This window comes from Dendrobates tinctorius, unplaced genomic scaffold, assembly GCF_039654945.1.
Source record: "Dendrobates tinctorius isolate UK_male_01 unplaced genomic scaffold, ASM3965494v1 ptg000040l, whole genome shotgun sequence".
Taxonomy (NCBI): Eukaryota; Metazoa; Chordata; class Amphibia; order Anura; family Dendrobatidae; genus Dendrobates; species Dendrobates tinctorius.
Genome location: NW_027361708.1, coordinates 16327108 through 16349295, shown reverse-complemented (window position 1 = coordinate 16349295; position 22188 = coordinate 16327108). Strand labels below are relative to the sequence as shown.

The 22188-nt window shown below is 43.1% G+C and overlaps 1 protein-coding gene across 6 annotated transcripts in view; it reads left to right on the top strand.

The window, feature by feature from the left end:
- PARG (poly(ADP-ribose) glycohydrolase) overlaps window positions 1-20818 on the top strand; it is a 216297-nt gene extending 195479 nt beyond the window's left edge. For all 6 annotated transcript variants that reach the window (XM_073574840.1, XM_073574842.1, XM_073574841.1 and 3 more), the window contains 3 exons: window positions 1308-1413; window positions 18132-18260; window positions 20020-20818. In XM_073574840.1, the coding sequence (XP_073430941.1) occupies window positions 1308-1413; window positions 18132-18260; window positions 20020-20126 (342 nt within the window). In that variant the 3' untranslated portion in view covers window positions 20127-20818. The remainder of the gene's footprint in view (window positions 1-1307; window positions 1414-18131; window positions 18261-20019) is intronic.
- Window positions 20819-22188: the final 1370 nt, after the last annotated feature.

Genomic DNA, 22188 nt, shown 5'->3' with positions numbered 1-22188 from the left:
AACTCTCTCATGACACATGTCTGTATATAGTACTATAGTTTTTTTCTACCTGCATAAATTGGTCCGAAATCACTTTACTATGAGTCAACTGTCGGGGCTGACTACACAATCTACTTTATAATTGTCTAATTCTGTCTGTAACTGATATCCCGCGTAGCTGATTGGTCGCGGCCGGCCGGCCGCGACCAATCAGCGACAGGCGCAGTCCGGCCGCGAATTGGCGTGGCACTCGAACTATGTACTCCACCGCTACCGTCGGGAGATCTGCGGCGCTAGCCGCTGATCTCCCGACAGTTGCCACGGGTCATCTCCTGCCGCACGGAGGTCAGCGGCGATGCAGCCAGGAGATGACCGGTGCAGCGCTCAATGTGCAGATGGGTACCCAGGGTCTGGAGGAGGGGAGACTCTCCTTCAGGCCCTGGGTACCATAAACCTGTAAAAATTAAAATAAAAAATAGTGATATACAGTACTCACCTTATGACAGCCCCTGGACTCTTTCCCTCCTCTCTCCACGCGCCCGGCATTTTCCGGTCCCAGTAATGCTTTGCGCGAAAGACCGCTGATGACGTCGTGCTCTCGTGAGAGTGACGTCATCTCCGGTCCTTCTCGCTACGCATTACTGGTCCCGGAAGATGCCAGGAGCGTGGAGAGGAGATCGGGGGGCTGTCGGATGGTGAGTATATCTCTGTTTGTAACGGAAATCCCGCATGCAGAGCACTGTACCCTCCCGATGCGATAGCATCGGGCCTCCATCTAGTTCTATAATAATAAAGACCTTCAGTAAATGTGAATTGTAGCTTAATTTTAAACCTGCTGATGTTAATCTCTATCAGGGGTTTCCCTACATAACTGAGTGGCCCTCTATTCATACTGTTACTGTAACTGTTCAACATTGATCTTTATATTTTTTCCCCTCTCCCTTTATATTTTTTCCCCTCTCCCTTTATATTTTTTCCCCTCTCCCTTTATATTTTTTCCCCCTCTCCCTTTATATTTTTTCCCCCTCTCCCTTTATATTTTTTCCCCCTCTCCCTTCATATTTTTTCCCCCTCTCCCTTCATATTTTTTCCCCCTCTCCCTTCATATTTTTTCCCCTCTCCCTTCATATTTTTTCTCCTCTCCCTTCATATTTTTTCCCCTCTCAATATTAAAATCTGCTACATAACCACATATGTGGAAACAAAGCTCACATCAGTATTTATTGTACACAGCAATGTCCACAATCTAAAAAAAAAAAAAATATTCATGTAATATATATATCTTGTTAAAATCATAATAAATATAGAATGTATGTTTTCTTTATCAGGCTTACTGTGGATTTTTCAGAGAGGGAATCCCACCAGAGAAACTATCAGCAGTTGCAACAGGAAACTGGGGGTGCGGAGCTTTCGGTGGAGACAGTAAATTAAAAGGTATATGCTAAAGTTGGTATGTTGTTTATCGAAGAGTAAGGATCTTTTTATCTGAACACAAGTACCGATCAACAATAAAAAGTCATTTGGCGCTTGTTTAAATCTTCTTTCACACTGGTCCAACTCTATTGAGGCAATTTATCATTAATATGATCAGTCCCCATACAGTTTACATGAGTATACAGGGAGATATGATTTTGACAACTGTTCTTTTTCAGCCCTGTAATAGATGCCGTTGGTCAATGATTTGGGAACAAGCGTACTTATGAATGCTTATTCGGTTGGTTAATGAGTTCTGTAATAGGGTAAAAAACATTATTTTTAGCACCTGTTAGCAGACCAGCGCTTAGAAAAGTTCTCCCCATCGCAGGAGTATTTTGATCTCCATCTGTTTGCCGATCTATATTATGAGCTTGATGAGGATTTGTAGGTGTTGTCCCTAATTTCTGCATGTTTTAGAACTCTCATTGTGCTTAGCATTTACATGTCTTTTTTTGCGTCATACCACTGTTGATTGACAGACTAGAACGTAACTCGGCACTCATGAAACGACCCGTGGTGTTTCCCAGTGTTGTGTATGACCTTTTAAATCCCTCATAAAAAATGAACGTCCTTCCACACAAGCGGGACTGTGTCAGTCAACAACTCCTTTCCATGTCATGCAGAACAAGGCTGGAGTAATACCGGAGATGGGTGCTGGCAGCTACATGTGGTGTAAAATTCCAGAAATCTCAGTAGGATTAATACAAAGACATGTCTACAGTCTTTGTGATCATTGTATCATTTCCCAAAAATGGCATCAGTCCTGTCCTAGAAAAGCAGCTAAACATCCGCCCTTACTATTTACAGCTGTCAAAATGGTTTAGTTTGTTTTTTTTGTAGTGGACATTTTTATTCAATGCATTAATCATTTTTATATTCCAATTGCATTGTAATGATGACGGAGGCTGGACGGAGAGGGAGGGAATAAATTAAGGGTTAGAAGTCATGTAAATACATTATGCAAAACTGTATTGAATTTTACTGTGTGTCTAATGAAATTTGCTATTTAAGAGCTGAAAATAAATTTAAAATGGAGATGTATTTATGAGCCAGTAAATTGAAGACTGATCAGAAGAGTCAATAAGGTCATGAGATATCAACATAAGGTACATTTATAACATTATAAACTGGTCCCAGAGGGGCGATTCCAGTCTCCCAGCAGCTCTAATCAGATTTCTGCTGACCGGTGTCAATCTGGTGAGGTCGTCATCACAGCACTGAGGTATGATAAAATGTCAGGACCTTTCTGGCATTGATATAGGACTGTTGCAGTCTTCACTGGGGGTCTTCCCACATTTCTTTTAAATGTAAAAACAAATATTTACTATATTTTCCGGCTTATAAGACGACCCCCAACTTTTCCAGTTAAAATATAGAGTTTGGGATATACTTGCCGTATAAGACTACTCTTCTTCCAGTGTTTGCTACGCTGTAATGTGCATGGCAGCGCGGCAAACACCGCTTGTGATCGGCGGTGAAATCCTCCCCTCCGGTCAGAGCGCCGCGGTTCCCACGCTGTCAAAAGACGGCGAGAGCGCTCAGCTGTGATCGGAGATATAATCTTTACCTCTGGTCACTGGTGTCACTGATGGAACAACTGCTCCCATCATCTGACACCTACAGCCGGTAATAACCGCTTTACACCTCCGATCGCAGCTGAGCGCTCATGCTCTCTTTTGACAGCGTGGGAACCGTGGCTCTCTGACTGGCGAGGAGGATTTCAACGCCAATCTGAAGCGGTGTTTGCAGCTCTGTCATGCACATGACAGCGCGACAAACACCCAGTGTTCAGGCAGCCAAACTCTAACAGTACGGAACTTTACTGTTCGGGTTTTCCCATATGTATTCCTGAGGACTGCAGTGAAGCTGCGCAGGCCACTCTTTCTTTTTTTTTTTTTCCATACCCCGGGCATCCTGGACGCCTGCAGCTTGCTTCACTAAAGATGCCACCCGGCATATAAGGTGACCCTCGACTTTTGAGAAGATTTTCAGGGGCTAAAAAGTCATCTTGTATGCCGGAAAATACTGGAACGCCGCAAAAAAAAAAAGGAAAAGAAGTTAAATTGGACATAATTTCACACACAACAACAAAAATGGGTCGGACAAAATTGTTGGCACCCTCAACTTAATCCCTGACCTCAGTGAGTTGGAGCATTGTCGTCCATGAAGATGAATTAAGCATGTGATGTTCATGCAGAGGCACAATGTCTGGATTAATGATGCTATTTAAGTAATAGAGGTTTGTCACTGTAGCATTCACTAAGTGTAGGTCTGTTCTGTGTTGACTAGACACACTTGCTCACACTGTAACACTACCACCAAAGGCTCGCCTGGTGACAATAGTGATTGATACATACGCTCTCCTTCACATCTCCAACATCCTTGAGGGCCATCATTTCTGCTCAGCATGAATTGACTTTCATCTGTAAACAGCTTTGAGGCCCACTGGTCCCTCGTTCAGCATAGATGCTCTCTAGCCCATGCAAGATGATGACAACTGTGCCTGATGGTGTGGTCAGGTACCCTTGCAGGTCTTCTAGCACGCAGATCATGCTTATGTAAACCATTTTAAATGGTCTGACATGACACTTGGGTGCCCCTCGCCTCCCCTGTTCGTCATCCGGTCCAAAGGGCATTGTTTACAATGAAGCATTCATCAGTGTGTGTGATGTGGCCAAAGGAACATCAAATTCTCTGCCTTTCTGTAACTCTGACACTCTCTAAGCTCAGTGGCCACTTCCATCTGAAAACTTCCTGCTTGAAGCCTCCCAGTGGCGAGGTACTAGTGATCAATTATTAGGTGTTGTCTTAGTCTCATGATGTCAAAATGTGGACAGCATGATGTGAAGGACTGTTCAATGCCAATTCTAATTGAACTCCCCGACATGTATTGTTTGATTCATGGATCAAATACCTGTTGTGAATTTCACAATTAAGTGTCATTGTCACGTGTGTCGGGACGCAGATGATACCGCAAGGCGGACCCATAACACACGTGACCCTGGATACACCGCCTCCAGTGGGGCGCATTTAAATAATAAAACGTGCAGGTGGATACGCCGCCTCCACCTGGCGAATTTGGGTATTACACGTTATACATACAATAATCAAATAATAAAGGGGGAACCTGGGAAACTATAACAATGGTGGGCCCTGCGATAGGGAATGGGGACATGGAGACCTCCTAAGCTCCCCTGAGCCAGTGTCCCTGCACTCCTTACATTCCCTAAACAGGCTCCGCACCTGTCGCAGCACGCGTACCTTAAGGCCCTTGCTCACCCTGACCCTAAACCCTCACTAGGGAATGGGTCGGTGCGGAGACTAATCCCACCACTGCACTAACAACACACATGAGGAAAGAGACAATACAAGGGGAACACCACTTAGCTTTGCTCTGTTGCGTGCGCTCCTAGCAACAGAGCCCACCACCTGCGTGCATCTTCTCCTCCACCTGGATCCATCACCATAACAGGATCCTTCACCTTAGTGCAGCCTTGGAGCAGAGTCCAACACCAGTTGCAGCTGCTTAATACCAGAGTCCCAAGGAAGTGTTCAGCTTCTGGCACGAAGTCAAGCATGCTTGAGTCCAGCTTAGCGGCCAAGTCCCACATGGTGAGTGCCACTCTCCATAGTAGCCACTCCACCAGACCATGCAGACACTTCCCGCTGACTCCATCACTGCGACCCCACCACGCCATGCGAGCCCTTCGTCCAGACACCATAGCTGCAACACGTCCCCCCTGGCTAAGCTGCGCAGGACTCCTCAACAGCTCCATCCTTCCTCCAGGCTCTCCACTTCAAAGTGAAAGCAATCTCACAATATCACAGGCAGTGAGTGAACACCCTGAGCACACCTTTATAGGGTGTCACACCTGATCCATAATTAAGTGAACATTAACCTAAACCTAAGGTGCGATACCATTCCCCACCACCGGGCAACTTAGAATGAACGACACCACGTGATAATTCTAATGGCCACCGGGGGCAATCACGGCACACTTTGGAACCAAAGGAAAAAAAGTTCACTTAATGCATTTAATACCGCCAGATCCAACACTGGATCATGACATTAAGCTTCTTGTTAGACAACAGCTAATAGTGCAAAAAGTACTGAAACATTGAACAGTTGGATATGTGCCATCAAAGGTTTAGAGACCATCAAATTAAGTTCACCTGAAAAGTTTAGAGTGCATTCTGAAGTTTCATTTGATAGCCAAATATCCCTAACTTTTTGTGAGTAGTGTATATATTTTTGTTTTTTTCCGTCATGACATTACGGGAGCCATTATATATTTTTATTCTTTTCATCAATGCAACTTATTTTTTGCAGGATGATTTGTATTTGTCAGTGGCGTCATTTTGTGGTAGATGCAACCTGTTACCAAGTAGAAGCTGTACCATGCAATCAACATGATTTGCTGATCACTCTTGGTGCACAAAGGGGCGTGCACAAAGGGACATGCACATGACAAATGTGGTATAGATTTAAGGGGTTAATGAGTGAACAATCATAGTTTGCAATATTTAGTCCTATGACATTTAGCATGTAGCTGCAAAGTGTAATTGAGGACTCTCTTTTATGAATGTCTTATTTTAGTAATTCCCAATGTTCTAGTCTAATCTGATCAAGATAAATGGCAGACAGCCTTTCCCGCCCCTTCACATGGTGTTCATTATAACTGGTGATGAAATGAGTGTGATGAAGCCTGGCTAAATTAATTGCCTGATTAAATAAGTCTTTCTCCCAGTGTTTGTTTCATCATGATAAATCAATCTCGCTGATGAGGCGGTGCCATTTATATTATCCTAAACAGATACAAATATTAGAAACCGATGTTGCGCCAACAATGTGTGATAAATGCAATATATTGTGCACATCTGTACTTTGATCTTTGCATTTATGCATTAACACAAATGAATAACACTACTTACGCAAGTAGATACATTTCCTTAAACTAAAATAAATCAAACCAAAAAACTTGAGTTATCATTAAAAAATGGTATGTTGACTCCCCAAGCTCACATTAGTGTTGTCCTTAAGCCGGGAAAAGATCACACATAAGCTGCTAACTATAGACTTATATCTTTAACATTGATATCAAATTATTTTCTAAAATTCTAGCAAATAGGTTGGCAGTCCTCTTTGCTGGAATTATCCACAATGACCAGGTGGGATTTGTCAAAGGTAGAGAGGCTAGAGACAACACTAATAAACTACTACTTCTCATGGCTCGGTCAAGGGCCCAATCCACTCCCATGTGCTTACTTCAGTTGACGCGGAGAAGGCCTTTGCCCCGATCAGCTGGAGACTTATGAGGGCCTCGTTGGAGCAGATCAGTCTGGGGACTAGATTTCTAAATTGGAGAGCCTATACACCTGCCCCCCTCGGCAAGCGTTAGAGCAAATGGCTCTCTTTCTCCCACTTTTTCTATACGTAATTGCACACGCCAGGGATGTCCTCTATCCCCTTTGCTATATATTATCATAATGGAACACCTTGCAGTTGCCATAAGGCAAAATCCCAATATAAGGGGGGTGGTGGCGGGTCAGACACATTATAAAACTGCCTTATTTGCTGACGATTTACTTTTGTTTGTGTCTCAGGCTTATGCTACCTTTCCCCTCTTTGATTAAAGAATTTGAAGAATTTGGAAGTCTTAGTGAAATTAACCTTTAAAGTTACTAAGTCTGAGGCATTGAATATTTCCCTTCCTTCTGAGGAACAATTGCATTTAGCAGATAGGGGAATTGCAGTTCCTACGGACCCCACCCAATTGTGTGGTCTTAATTTTCTCCCTCTGCTTCAGAGAACACTTCGAGATCTTAAAACCAGCGATAAACGGAAGTTGTCGTGGTTTGGTCACATTAATGCGATAAAAATGGACGTGCTTCCTCTGTTCTTGTTCCTGTTCCAGTCAGTCCCTATAGATATCCCTACCTCATTCTTTGTTAGACTCCAATCGGCTATTTCGGGTTTTATTTGGGGAAATTGTAGACCCAGGATTGGAATTAAAACCTTATATAGACAAACACCTTGGAGGGTCGGGCCTCCCTAACTTTAAAAAACACCATAAAGCGGCCATCCTGTTGCGGTTGTTGGACTGGCAACACCATCGAGTATCCAAACAATGGGTTGCATTAGAGCAGTTAGATGTTGCGACCCCCTTGTGGTGCTTTCCCTCGATCTCCGGTGGCAGTGACATGACTGGCCTTGAGACAGGTATAATGGCAACAACCTTAAGGTTTTGGGATAGAGCGGTTAGGACGGGCAACATATCCTCAGGCATAGGCCCCCTTACACCACTTTTCCATAATATGACTTTCCCCCGGCATTGAAGGCAAAGACATTCTTGGGTTGGAGGGAACGTGATGAACCACGTCTTTTCCGTATTTTGAAAAAACGAGACCTGACGCCCTTAGAATCGCTGAAAAACACAAGACCTGCAACGCTTTGGTTCGAATACTCTCAATTAAAATCATATTTGTCCACGAGGGAGAAAACAGGGAGCTTTAGGGCCCCTTTAACTAAATTCGAGGAGTTGTTTGTTTTTGAGTCCCCGCCTGCTCACTGTATTTCCCAGTTACATAACATACTAAACTCAGGAAATGAGACTATTAAACCAAAATTTTTCGAGAGATGGGAGGATCTCAAAATGCAGATATCAGAGACAGAATGGAAGAAGGCATGCGTCCTGTCTCACAGTTTATCGATGGCCTGTGCAGCTTAGGAAAGTAACTACAAAATTGTTTACCGGTGATTCTTCATGCTGCTTTCCCCTCTGTCCCTGATGAATGCTGGAGGTGTAACAGTGAGAGAGGCTCTGTTACATATTTGGTGGAGCTGTGGAAAGATTCAGCCATTTTGGGAGGGAGTGTTTCCCATCTATCAGTTAATCAGTGGGCAGATGATAGATAAGATACCCACGATAGCACTATTATCAATACTTCCGGGCTCCATTAAGTCCCAAAAACAGGACATACTCCGATTCTGCCTCTTGGCGGCTAGAGCGGTCATTCCAAGTCATTGGAAGACACCCCATTGTCCTTCACTGACTGAATGGTTTGAAGAAATGGGTCGGATTTACAAGATGGAAGACCTTACTGCGGAGATGACTGGTGCCAGGGATGGATTCCTTCGTACCTGGAGTCAATGGGTCCTGTTTCTTGATTCTGCGAGATTTAATGAAGCATTTGGGGCACCCCTAGATCAAACTGTATCTGGATAGTGTAAGTTCCCCTGTACTGAACTTAAATCAACTCCCTTTTGATTTTGCTCATCTCACATAGATCTACTTCACAAAAATTAACCCGCTCAGTATGTTAGAGGTCCCCCCCTTTTTTTCCCCTGCTTTCTCTCTCTCTCTTGTTTTTCTAGTTCTATTCTCTCTACTTCTTTATCATGTTTCCTGGTATGCTTTGTATAATCTCTGGTTCTCCATAGGTAAATTTAGATGTTAAGATGTTTTAGTTGTTTTTCTGATGTACATTAAGGTTCGCACCCTCTTCCTTTGATAAAGGTTGAGGGACTTGGCTGAGAGACTTATTTATAGCTCCGCTACGACTACTAGTTAGTTCCCTTATTTAATAAGTTTAACAGATACGAAGGACTTCCTAAATACCTTAAATGCAATTGGAACAATAGTGGAGTCCTGTATTCGGCTACAGATGGTTTTGCTACAAAAAGTTGTGGACTATTGAGTGAAATCGTGAAAATACTCTCAGGACTTTTATTATAATTCTATAGTTGCTCACTTCCTCTTAGTTGATGGAGCTAAGGAAATTGAAAAGTTGCACTGTCTGTATGCCTATAACTTGTAATGTTCTCTACGGTTTATGACTGTATGATTGTTCCTTTTTTATGTTTAATAAACAAAGATTGAACGATAAAAAATGGTATGTTTATATCAGGATTTTATTATGTTTTTAAAGGGATTGTGGGTCGCCCTCCCAGGGCTGTGGGGTACGCTGGGACCCGACCCGTGGCCCTGGGCGCCCATTGTAAAAAGGGGAAAGTTTATAAGTGATTTGTGACGCCTCCTGTGGTGTTCGGCATTGTAGATGTAAGCCGACGCTGCAGACAGATCCTCTGGGACAGATGGTGTAGTGCAGCAGTGATGTTATAACCCTCCACAGGCAGGGCTGTAGTCTCAGGGCAGAGTAGGTGAAGTGACACTTAGATGATGTAGTGTCGGGCGCAAGGGATGTAGCCGTGCTGGCGTGTTGGCGCAGGAATAATTGGAGGACACCAGGGCATGTAGTTCCAAAGCTTTACTCAGTCTGTTGTGCATACAGGTGCCCGCCTCGGTGCTGTGTCCTCCAGGTCAGGAGCTCAGCCAACTTCCAGGCAAGATGAAGTACTCCCTTCCAACACTCCGCCAACATATGTGCCTTTTCTGAACGTCTCCTCTTATAGCGCCTTTGAGTGAAATACTCACAGTACTGAGTTACACTGGAGTTCCTCCTGTCAGATGTTCCTATGAACTCTACTTGTATGGCAGACAGCTGTAGCCTGCTTCGGGGACTCCTTACTACCTAGTCCCGGCTCACTATCGTTGCTGTTGTGCCCCTAAGTCTGGTGTGGGAATAAAGTGGTCTCTACTTCTATTCCTCCGGTGTCTGCTGCAGGACCATTAGTATCCATACAACCTCGGGGACCGGACCTCGGCCTTGCGCTTAGAACTTGGGAAGGGTTCTCTCTTCCAACCCTGATCCTTAGTCCTCCTATTCTCCTTACGTTCCGTACTAATCCTTCTTTCCAATGGAGAATCAAGCTTCCTTTCTCTGTTTCTTTCCTGTGCCAGCAGACCCAGATCACTGTGGCCTGCTGCAGCACTTCCTTCTTCCATCCCTCTCCCGGGGATCTTTTCTTTCTCACTCTCTGTCCTTCTACATCCTCACTCACTGACTGAATGAAGACTGACTGACTCAACTCTTCCCGCTCTTTTATTTGAACTAAACTCCACCCACCTTCCAGCACGTTTCGTGTTCCAAGCAGGGAGCTACCATGGGGTGCTATGCTACACTCCAAGCAGGGAGCTGCCGAAGGTGCTTTGCTACACTACTTTGTGGTGTAGGGTGCAGGTGTTGGAGTGTGGTCAGGTGTCTCCACCTTACCTGGATGGTGGGGTACCACACCTCAGGAGGAGGTGCAGTAACTCTGTGGCGACTGAACCCTCAGGGGTGCTACAATTGTCCGGTCAAAACCAATAAGTCTCCAGTCGTTATGTGTGACTGCAGACTTAGGAATCCCCTCAGCGCATGCAGTGTGTGTTTTGGGGATTCGTCTGTTCTAGACCGGGAACTGGAGGGTATGTAGGAGTTAGAAATGCACCCGGCCAGTGGGCAGGTAAAGGCATTTCTCATGCCTGAAGGGTTAACCTGCCAACACAGAGAGGGGATCTTCACAGACTTTTACTACGGAGACAGGCCAGATGTATCATGCGTACATGGACACAGGGCCCAATTTTGTTTTTAGTGAGAAATTTGATGAGTGTGTTCCCCTAATCTGGAGGCATGCTAACTTTTTTTTTTTTTGAGTTTGTTATGCAATGTATTTTCATGTTTGTATTCTAATAGTTAAAGGGGGTGTATCTAGGTTTTTCTTTGTAGAACCATACAGGTGGATCCACCTGTTATTTAAACAGAATCCACAGTACCTCCCCTTTAACTTGGACCCGTGGAAGAGCTTGCAGTGCGAAACAGCTGTAGTCCTACGTTGTCTCCACCTCTTCTCCCGCACCACTGTATTTTTACCTGCTTGTGAATAAAAAAATCAACGGCAAGAACAGTTAGTGCAGCCTCCTTTCTTTTTGGACATTTACACTGCACTTTTTTCTGGCTAGCACCCGTACAGCGGGTTTCTCCATACTGGTTGTTTCAGGAACTGCCTTGCTCAGGTTCTTCGGTTCCTGCCTGGGGCTTGGTGATATTCTGCCCTCCACTCATGGATTCAGAAGTCTGGAGATTTATCAGTTTTAACCACACAACCCCTTTAAGTGACTATCCACATTTTACCGCTTTGGATTATATTTCCTGCATGCTGCAGTTCTTATCTGCTTTGCTCTGTAAACTGTGTCCGAGTCAGCAGGTCATGACAGATGTCTGCCACTATAGGCTCACTGCTCTCGCAGTATAGAATCGCCATCTGTATTTATGACTAAATCTTCTTTCCTCTAGACCAGTGGTTCCCAAACTCCAGTCCTCGCGGACCCCAACAGGTCATGTTTTCAGGATTTCCATAGTATTACACATGTGAGAGAATTCCTGTTGCCTTGATGGTACTTCCATCACCTGTGAAATGCTAAGGAAATCCTGAAAACATGACCTGTTGGGGTCCGCGAGGACTGGAGTTTGGGAACCACTGCTCTATTCGTAGAGTATATCCCTTTGTCCCCGTTGCAGGCCTAGGTGTACAAAGATCACTGGAAAGATCTCTGTACTGTCCCCTCATACATTTGTACATTGTACTTGTCCCTAAGCCTATGTTTTTCCAAACTGTATAACCCCAGGTTTGATAACCTCTTGGGCTGTTGCAGTTCACCCATTCACTTAGGAGCCTTGGTCGCACTTAGCTGGACTTGAGCAGTGGCGGAGATGTCCTCCTTACACACCAGAGCCCACACCTTGATGCACTTTCTATTCATTCATCATCATCCTATTTTGCTTTCTTGATTTGCGGCAACTAAAAGCCAAGAAAACGTAAACCTAACTTTTTTTTAATGCATGTGTGACGTATTCCTATTGAGAGGCACACAAAATATGTATTCAGAGCCCTGACAAACATCAGTGCCAGAAATGAGTTGGCCACGATAATATTATCCTCCTAATACATTTACTACAGCAGCTGTAAATCATCTTCCTCAGAGGAAAGGAACTGATGATTGATTTGCCCTTCAGGTAAAAGCTGTTTAACAAGCCATCCCAGGGAAGTTGTATGGAGAAGATTAGAGAACACAGTGACACCTTGTACAACGCGGTTCAGACCAATGAAGGGTAGATGGGACAAATCAAGTTGTGGGGAGCGATTTCACCGCAGCCTTGATCCAGGGTTTCTGGAGTTACGAGAGCCGGCACATTTTCATTTTCTTCTGCTATTAATACGTGGCCTGGCCTTTGCACAAATCTTTATGGACTGATAATGATATAATAAACCTTACATAGCACAAATACTGTATGTTTATGTTCAAATAATATAGTCTTCAAGTTTTTTTTTTTTTTTTTATTGCTGCTCATAAATATTCATTAGAAATTGACTTCTGCCCATCCTTTTTTGGTATGTTAACACGTTGCAGAAAAGCTGCAAACTTTACTTCTGGAATTTTTCAGGTAAAATTTGCAGCTTAAGAAAGAACCACTTATCTTATACATCACTGTAGGGTGACCATTCCGTAGCCGAGAATGTATGAGCTACTTTCTTGCTATTAGGAGCCTTATCGCAACTCTGTGATTCGGGGATAATTTTGAAGTTGAGATCAGACTGGCCACTGTAGGCTTGACTGGACCTGAGATACCTGTGGTTAAAGCGAGGGCTGCATGTGTCTGCAGCTGTCACTACTGACTCTCATTTTAGCCCTGGATATACAAGTGCTTCTCACTAAATGAGAATATCATCAAAAAGTTAATTTATTTCAGTTCTTCAATACAAAAGGTGAAACTCATAAATTATATAGTCATTACAAACAGTGATCTATTTCAAGTGATTATTTCTGTTGATGATTATGGCTTACAGCCAATGATAACCCAAAAGTCATTGTCTCAGTAAATTAGAATAATTAACAAAAAACACCTGCAAAGGCTTCCTAAGCATTTAAATAGATCCCTTAGTCTGTTTCAGTAGGCTTCAAAATCATGGGGAAGACTGCTGACTTGACAGATGTTCAGAAGGCAGTCATTGACACACTCAACAAGGAAAGTAAATTTTGCATTTAATTTGGAAATCAAGGTCCCAGTATCTGGAGGAAGAGTGGAGAGGCACATAATCCAAGCTGCTTGAGGTCTAGTGTGAAGTTTCCACAATCTGTGATGGTTTGGGGAGCTATGAGTCCACTGTTTTTTTATCAAGACCAAAGTCAGCGCAGCCGTCTACCAGGAAGTGTTGGAGCACTTCATGCTTCCCTCTGCCGACAAGCTTTTTGATGATGAAAATTTCATTCTCCAGCAGGACTTGGCACCTGTCCACACTGCCAAAACTACCAATACCTGGTTTAAAAACAACCGTATCACTGAGCTTGATTGACCAGCAAACTCGCCTGACCTTAACCCCATAGAGAATCTATGGGGTATTGTCAAGAGGAAGATGAGAGACACCAGAACCAGCAATGCAGGCAAGCTGAAGACTGCTATCAAAGCAACCTGGGCTTCCATAACACCTCAGCAGTGCCACAGGCCTCCATGCCACGCTGCATTGATGCAGTAATTGATGCAAAAGGAGCCCAGACCAAGTACTGAGTGCATTTACTGAACATACATTTCAGTAGGCCAACATTACGGATTTTAAAATCATTTTTCAAGCTCATGTTATAAAGTATTCTAATTTACTGAGATAATGACTTTTGAGTTTTCATTGGCTGTAAGCCATAGTCATCAACATTAACAGAAATAAACACTTGAAATTCATCACTCTCTGTAATGACTATATATAATGAATTTCACTTATTGTATTGAACTGAAATTAACTTTTTCGTATTCTAATTTAGTGAGAAGCACTTGTATCTCTGGCTGGGTCACAACTACAGCTATAATTTATAATAGAATAAGTGTGATGTACACCATTAAAATAACAAAAAAAGTTTTTGATAACTTTAACACAAACTCCCTCTAGCCTTGTAACCTCTCTTAATTTTACCCGGCAATGTCTTCAGATCCTCACGGGCTAATTTGTTACATTTTTTTTCTGGCTCCAGTTGCTCAAGGTTTGGGCAGTTTTTCAGGAGTACCCATGCGACCATTGTAAACTACAATATCCAGAAATACCCTGCTTCTTCTCCAAGCTCTCACTGCTCTTCCCCATGTTACTAATGAGAAATAATTGGTGGTTTAGTGGCTGGTATCACCCAGCCGAGAGGGCAGAACAGGAGTTCCAGGAGCAGCCACACAGTGCCCTTTTCCAACCTGTGCAGTGAGCTCTGTGCAATCGGGCAAGTGCCGTCTTGCTTCAAAGTGAGAATAGAGTAGCCACTATACAAGACTAGCAGGTATCTACTGGGCATGTGTGCCCTGCCATGAAACCAATACAGGACATATCCAGAAGCAACCAGATGGGCAAAAGCCTCTGACATGTGGCATCTGGAGTAGCAGGCACTTTTGGTAATTGACAACTTTATTATAGGATTTAAAGACAGTGATTTGATATTGAGGGAATAACACAAAAGTTTGAAAACTTCAGTGCTTTGTTGAATGAATAAACTGAAAACCTCAATCTAAATTTATATTAACGTAAGGTATAATGTATCTTGTGGAAGCCATCTGAGAACCACAGAGTTATTGCTGCATAGTGTCACATATCAGATTTGAATTTTCCAGTGTAAAACCAGATTTTTGGTCCATCCAGTTAAGCCTATTTATACATTTTTTGTATCACTCCATAACATCCTAGGTGGTAAGTATGGACTCTGCTCATGTTAAACCTTTATTTTAAGGATGTTTTGTACCTATTTTTCTCTTTGGGTCACAGTTTTAGCCATTATCGCCAATCTTTTAATTTCACTTTGACACAAAATTGCTTGACGGCGCCTGTGCGTATAGATTGCTGAGAGGCATTTTGTCATTGGGCAAGGTATCCACTTTCAGAAAATATATACAGTATATACTCGTGTATAAGCTGAGATTTTCAGCCCATTTTTTTTGGGCTGAAAGTCCCCCTTTCGACTTATACGCGAGTCATATACTGGGGGGGAGGGAGAGCGGGGGGTCAGAGACCATACTCGCCCCTCCTGGCACATCTCTGCAGCCCCTGCTTCTCCCTCTGCCCTCTGCTTCCTGCTTTCAGCGGTCACATGGTACCTCTCATTAAACTAATGAATATGTGCATATATTTGAGTTTAATGAGCGGTACCATGTAACCAGCTGAATGCAGGAAGCAGACGGCAGAGGGAGAAGCAGGGGCTGCTGCTGCAAGGAAGACCGTGCGCCAGGAGGGGTGAGTATGAAAGGGGAAGAGTAATATTCACCTGTCCTGGTTCCATCACCGTGCACCGCTCTGTCTCTGGGTCCTCCTGCTGTGACGGCAGAGGGTGCAATGACGTAGTCAGTGTGCGCCCTCTGCTGTCACTGCAGAGACTCGAGAGACACAGCGGTGGACGGTGATGGAACAGGGACTGATAAATATCGCCGGTGCCGGGGCATGTCATTTTGCAGCAGCAAATAAGGGGTATTTATGGAGCATCTTATGGGGCAAAATTTAACCCTTGTGCAGCGGCATATTATGGGGGGTATTTATGGAGCATCTTATGGGGCAGCATTAACCCTTGTGCAGCATCATATGGGGGATATTTATGGAGCATCTTCTTGGACCACCATTAACCCTAGGCTTATAAGCAAGTCAATAAGTTTTCCCAGTTTTTTGTAGCAAAATTAGGGGGGTCGGCTTATACACGGGTCGGCTTATACACAAGTGTATACGGTAGCTAATGAGGTTCATATGAATTTAATTATTTAGTCATTTAGGTTTCATTTGTACACCTCAAAAGTGCAAAAATTCACCTCTCTACCAAAGGAGCAAAAAAGGTCAAGAAAGTGATGCTATAAACTATTCTTTATTTCCATGTACAGTATATTAATCTAACCTGATGAGTCTTCGGTACTGTATTTTCATCCAGCAAAGTGGATGGGATTTAGAGAAATCTCATGCCACTGTTTAGTTTTTGTTTTGTTCTGTCATCAATTTTTTCGCCTATGAGCTGCGGCCACCGGCATCAGGGGCTTACCTACAGCATTCTGTAATGCTGCAGATAAGCCCCCGATGTAACCTGAAAGAGAAGAAAAACGAGTTATTATACTCACCCCGGCGTTCGGTCCTGTCCGATGGGTGACGCAGTCCGGTCCGGCGCCTCCCATCTATGGTGACGTCCTCCTCTTTCCTTCCTGTTGCAGCTCCTGTGCAGGCGCACTGCTCTGCCCTGTTGAGGGCAGGGCAGAGTCCTGCAGTGCGCAGGCGCCAGTAGAGGTCCAGCGCCTGCGCACTACAGGCATCTGCTCTGCCCTCAACAGGGCAGAGCAATGCGCCTGCGCCGGCCACGAATGAAGAGGACGTCATCGCTGCAAGAGGGAGGTGCCAGACCAAGACTCCCTCCGGACCCGGACCGCCCCTGGGTGAGTATAATATAACTCCTTTTTCTTTTTCAGGTTACATCGGGGGGCTTATCTACAGTATTACAGAATGCTGTAGATAAGCCCCTGATGCCTGTGGCTGCAGTTAATAGGCAAAAAAATTGATGACAGATTCCCTTTAAATCCACAACATGGCAATTTTCTCCATAGAATTACATTAGAAGCATAAAATCAGCAGGTGAAAGACATACGTGGTTTTAGTGTTTTATGCTGCAAAAACACATGTAATCTGCACATTACTATACCAATAAAGCCAAATGCTGGGAAGTCTAAAAAAACAAAGCTGCTTTATGTAAAACACGACAGACCGCTTCAAAAGTTCAAGAAAATGTATGTGTGTAAAAACAAAATAAAAAACCCGCAATGCAAAAAAAGCAGGTAACACAAGTTATATAGTAGGTGCAGAAAATGTGCAACATTAAAATCTCATGAAATTTTCCTGGTCTTAAAATCAACTTTTCCTGATCAGTAAGAGGATAATGTTACTAGTTTTTTATTTTCCCATTTAGAAACTATGGAAAACAAGTTGACCGCTTGGAAGTGTATCGTAGTGTGTACCATAACCAGTTGCTTTGCTGCATATGCTGGACTAATGTGTTTCAGAAATGGAAGGGGGAAAAAAAAAACCTGTTCTTTGGGATTAAATCAAAGAAGATAATAACCGGCATGACAGACTGAGGGTACTGTTACACTAAGCGATGCACCAGCGTTCCCGACAACGATATGGATCGCTGGTGCATCGCTAAGTGGTCGCTAGTGAGCTGCCACACAGGCAGATCTCGCCAGCGACATCGCGGGGGTCGCTACTTACCTGTCAGACGCGGCGATCCTGACGTCCTCCCGCCCGCGTCGCCCGTCGGCGCCACAGGAAGCTGACGACGAGAAATGGCCCAGGCCGATCTCGCACGATCAGCGATAACCAGCGGGGGGAGCCGGTCGCAGGTAAGCATCAGACATAGCGATATCGCTAGCAATATCGCTGCTACGTCATAAAACCAGTAACGTTTCAGCGATATTGCTAGCGATCTCGCTGTGTGTAACGGGGGCTTTACCCTGTAGGAGCATTTTCTTTGGCTCTCATTGATAAAAATCAGTTGCCTTACCTCTAGGACACAAGTTCCCTTCGCTACATAGGATTTCCAAGTATGTTCTGAGATGTTAAGATTTAACTGTATGTTTAAAACAACATTATTGGGGTTTTTAGGAAGGTTCATGATACTCGCTCTGCTGTGTTGCCAAAAATACTAGGAAATCCAATACCAATTATATTGCTGCAGCGTCCCTTAACAAGCCATGTTCTGTTAGCCACCATGTACATAATTATAATTTCGTATTAATTTCATTTTCAGCCTTAATTCAGCTTCTGGCCGCTGCAGAGACTGGGCGAGATGTTGTGTATTTCACCTTTGGTGACAAGGCGTTAATGCAGGAGGTTTACAAAATGCACACATTCCTTACTGAGAAGGATAAAACTGTTGGTGAGTACTTTATAAATGTGTGAATTTTGGAAATCAATATATAATCTGTTGCTTCAGTTGTAATCCCTGTATAGAATGTAGTGATGTGCTGCTCATCAGTTCTGGTGAACGTGGGCGCAGAATGAGTTGTTTGCTCCTCACTTTCCTTGCGTGTGACTGGGATGCAATTGGTCGTCAAATCTGAATTTGCCATATTGGTACACTATTCATGCCGAATTTGTTTGATCGTTTCCGAACATATTCGGCATTTCTACTCCCATTGACTCCAGTGACGTTCGGAGAATATTGCAAATACATTGTTCGCCGCCAATCGTAATTGGAACTGAATTTTGAAAAATTCGCTCAACTCTAGTCAGGAAGCTTGTGTTCTTGCTGGCCACTCCTGCACCTTGCTGTATATTCAGGTCTTGAACAGTGGGTGATCCACACCGGACCCTAAATGGGAAATGTCTCTCTGCATGTGCACACTTGACTTGGAGCTATTGGGACGACTTCCTAAAATCCAACCGTGGACCCCTGATTGGCAGGAACCTTGCCCATAGGATCACTTTTATTGCCTTGCAATATACAAATGTTTGGCTTTAAAAGTAATGAGACACCTCTCACACAGCCAAACCAGATCTCACACTGATGAGGGGCAGTACCCCGAAACACTGTCTGCAAATTGAGATTCTGACTTGGCTTTTATCATAAGTCATGTATCAAGGCTCGTTAAAGGTATATGCAAGAAAAGGAGACATACTATACACCAGGGATCACCAAACAATACAATTAGTATCAAATTCTTTATTCAAGTAGTCTTAGAAAAACCACACACACCAACAAATAATTAAAAACAAAACAGGACAAAAAAAGCCCCCATGAGATGTTATATACCCCCTGAACACAATCCGGTCAATCCCATATGGAACCTATACATGGTTAAACACTGAATGGTGAGGAAACACAATGAGAGGGATACTTAGACATGCATAGGATAAAGCTAAACCATTTAAATAACAAAGTATCACAATATGAGAGTAGATCCCTCAAAGGCCTAGGGAGGAGAAATTCCTCCAATAGCAGACTTTACATAGAAAACTGAAAAATGGCTAACAAGGCAGCAGTGCTGAATCTAACACCCTGATGTGGTAACCAGCCACTAGGTGGCTACTAGAATCATGCATACAAGTCAATACATGAAGTATTTTGTGATGGATTGGGACACATTGGAGAGGATGATTATAAGTGTGTGAACCAATACTAAGAGGTTATTGGCAAATTATTAATGTATTAGTATGTGAACCGTTATCCTGCTACTGCAATTTATTTTCCTGTTAAGTGGGTTATTGGAATCATTCCTCCCTCTGTTCTTGGGTTTTTTTTTTCCTTATCTATTGTGATACTGATGCCATTAACCTCTTAGAATTTTTTGATACTAATTGTATTGTTTGGTGATCCCTGGTGTATAGTATGTCTCCTTTTCTTGCATATATTTGATTCTCTTTTTTTACATACTCCAGGTCGATACACCATAGCTTATGGCTATGTGATGGTGCCCTCCACCCCTCTTCTCTCAAGGCTCATTAAAGGGTCGACATTAACTTTTAGGATTGCTACTTCCAATAGGTGGCACTAGAGTTCTAGCCCTCTTTGAAGAGACAATTTGCATAATTAGCTTTAAAAGTAGAAGTGGAAATCAATGTTTGCTCACATCCGTATTGTTAGTTTTGCTTGAACTATATACCGGTATTATATTTTCCGTTTTTTTTTTTTTCAGGTGACATCTACAAGCTGCTGCTTATGTATTATGGTGAAGTATGCAAAAATTGTTCTACACCAAGACCAGAGACAAAGTTGTATTCGTTCATTTTCAGTAAATGTTAACAGAGACCTGGTGCAAAGGACTCTTCTAGCAAAATCATTGCTTTGCTCTCTTCCAGTTTATTAACCTGTTTGAACTGCTGGGTCGCGTATAACCAGTGTATATAACAGTGCAATTTAGTCTTCTGTGCTTTTCAAATGAGATCCTCTTAGGACTGTGTTTCTATTACGTTTTTAAGATGCGTTATGGTTGATTGGAAGATTTTTTCCATTGATTTTTTTTCTTATTTCAAATTTCATAATTATTTTTAGATTCTTACAAGGGACAATACATTACTGTGCTGTGCCAACCACTGAATGTCCATATTATGTGGTTGTGGAAACTGACACTGCTTCATCCATTTGATACAGCCACAATGGGGCAAGTTCTAAATTCACTAGTGTTAAAGTGACGGATTAAAAAAAAAATTGCAACTGTATCCTAATGACTCCCTGAACCATTGGTGGCTTCTGCCATCACTGGAGTGGTAACTTGCCAGTAGTGCCTGCGGACTCCTCTCCTTCCCTGTGAACGATCATTTGGATAAGCTAGTGCATCACTACAGTGCACTTGGCTCTCAAGTGCAAGAGTTGTCACCATTCACTTGGGAAGCAAACTATGGTTGGACTTGCACAGGCTGTTGAGTTTTATGAAAACTGAATATTTACACTTGATTCCAAGTAATCAGTATAGATAATAAAATACAAGAATGCAAGTTATTCTGCGTTTATTTGGGGTGAGAATATCAGAACTTTTGTTGTCCATACGTAATGTAAGGCACTTCAGCATGGGAACAACAGAATACATTAAAATGCCAGTTATCCTATGTTTGCTGTTGCAATACCACATGACAAAGGACTTGAAGGCTTTCTATTGGGTCCAGACCTGAAATAGTCATAATGGAATATTTTGTAAAGTTTTGGGCACTAATGAAAAGATATAAAAGAGCTTAAATGGTCAATATGTACTTTGACAATTTGATCTCATTTAGGCTAAATAGGGGATTTGTAAATCATGTTATATGAACATTTTCTTACCCACGAAAAATTACCCCCGACAAGTATCTCACTTCTATCTTTACTGTTCAGCTGCCATTTGTCGAGAGAAAAGTCCATCTGTAGCAGCTGAGACTCACTGTGGATTACAGATACTGAGGGCAGTTATTCTCCCTCTGCTCCTGCTAACTTGTCTGTCAGCCTGAATTCAGGCATAACCGAATGGCCAGCCTTTCCATTCAGGGTTGACGCATTTTTTTTTTTTTTGACAATGGCAGGAGCAATGCATACAAGGGAGTGAAGGAACGGAAGATGCAGTACCTATAGTGCTTGTAGAATGCTAAAGAAGAATTCCTCATGCCAGTGGGTATGAGAGTGGTATGTACTACAGAAGCAGTTTTAGAAATTACGTTCTTGGAGATGAGGACATCAAAACCCTAACTTTACTCTGGTTCTGTAGAAAAGGAAAGGTACATTTTAAATGTGTTTCATAAGAGGTAATTAAAGGAAACCTGTCCAGTGATTTTATGCTGCTCAAACAGTGAATAGTATGAATCGCAACATGGCTGCACAATTTTAGTCAGGTATATAATTCTCTGAAACAATCCGGTGTTTGCGAGCATCTACTTTGAAGATCCAGCCAGGGAGCAAAGTTGAAGACCAGCTTAGTACAGCGCTGCCCACGTCCAGCTGTTTTCAGCACTGCTGTAGAGGATTGATTGGTCTCTTCTGTGCATGTACATGGGGAGAGACCTGTCAAGCACCACTAACGGCACTGGGACTAGCTGATTGGGGGAGTCGCAGGACTAGTCTGGTCCTGAGCTGGGTCTTCAAATTAGATTTTCATAAAAGCGGCTAAGCATTTTAGAGAATAATATGCATGGCTGCAATTCATTCTGCTCAGACTTTGGGGAGCATGTTTTACCTGACAGCTACCTTTTGCTTTAAAAGAATATGTGAAGAATACTTGGCAAACTGTTAGTTGTTTAATTTAGAGGAAGAATGGAGTTGTATAGTTAGGTCCAGAAATATTTGGACAGTGACACAAACTTACATTTTAGCATGTACCAGAAACATATTCAAGATAGTT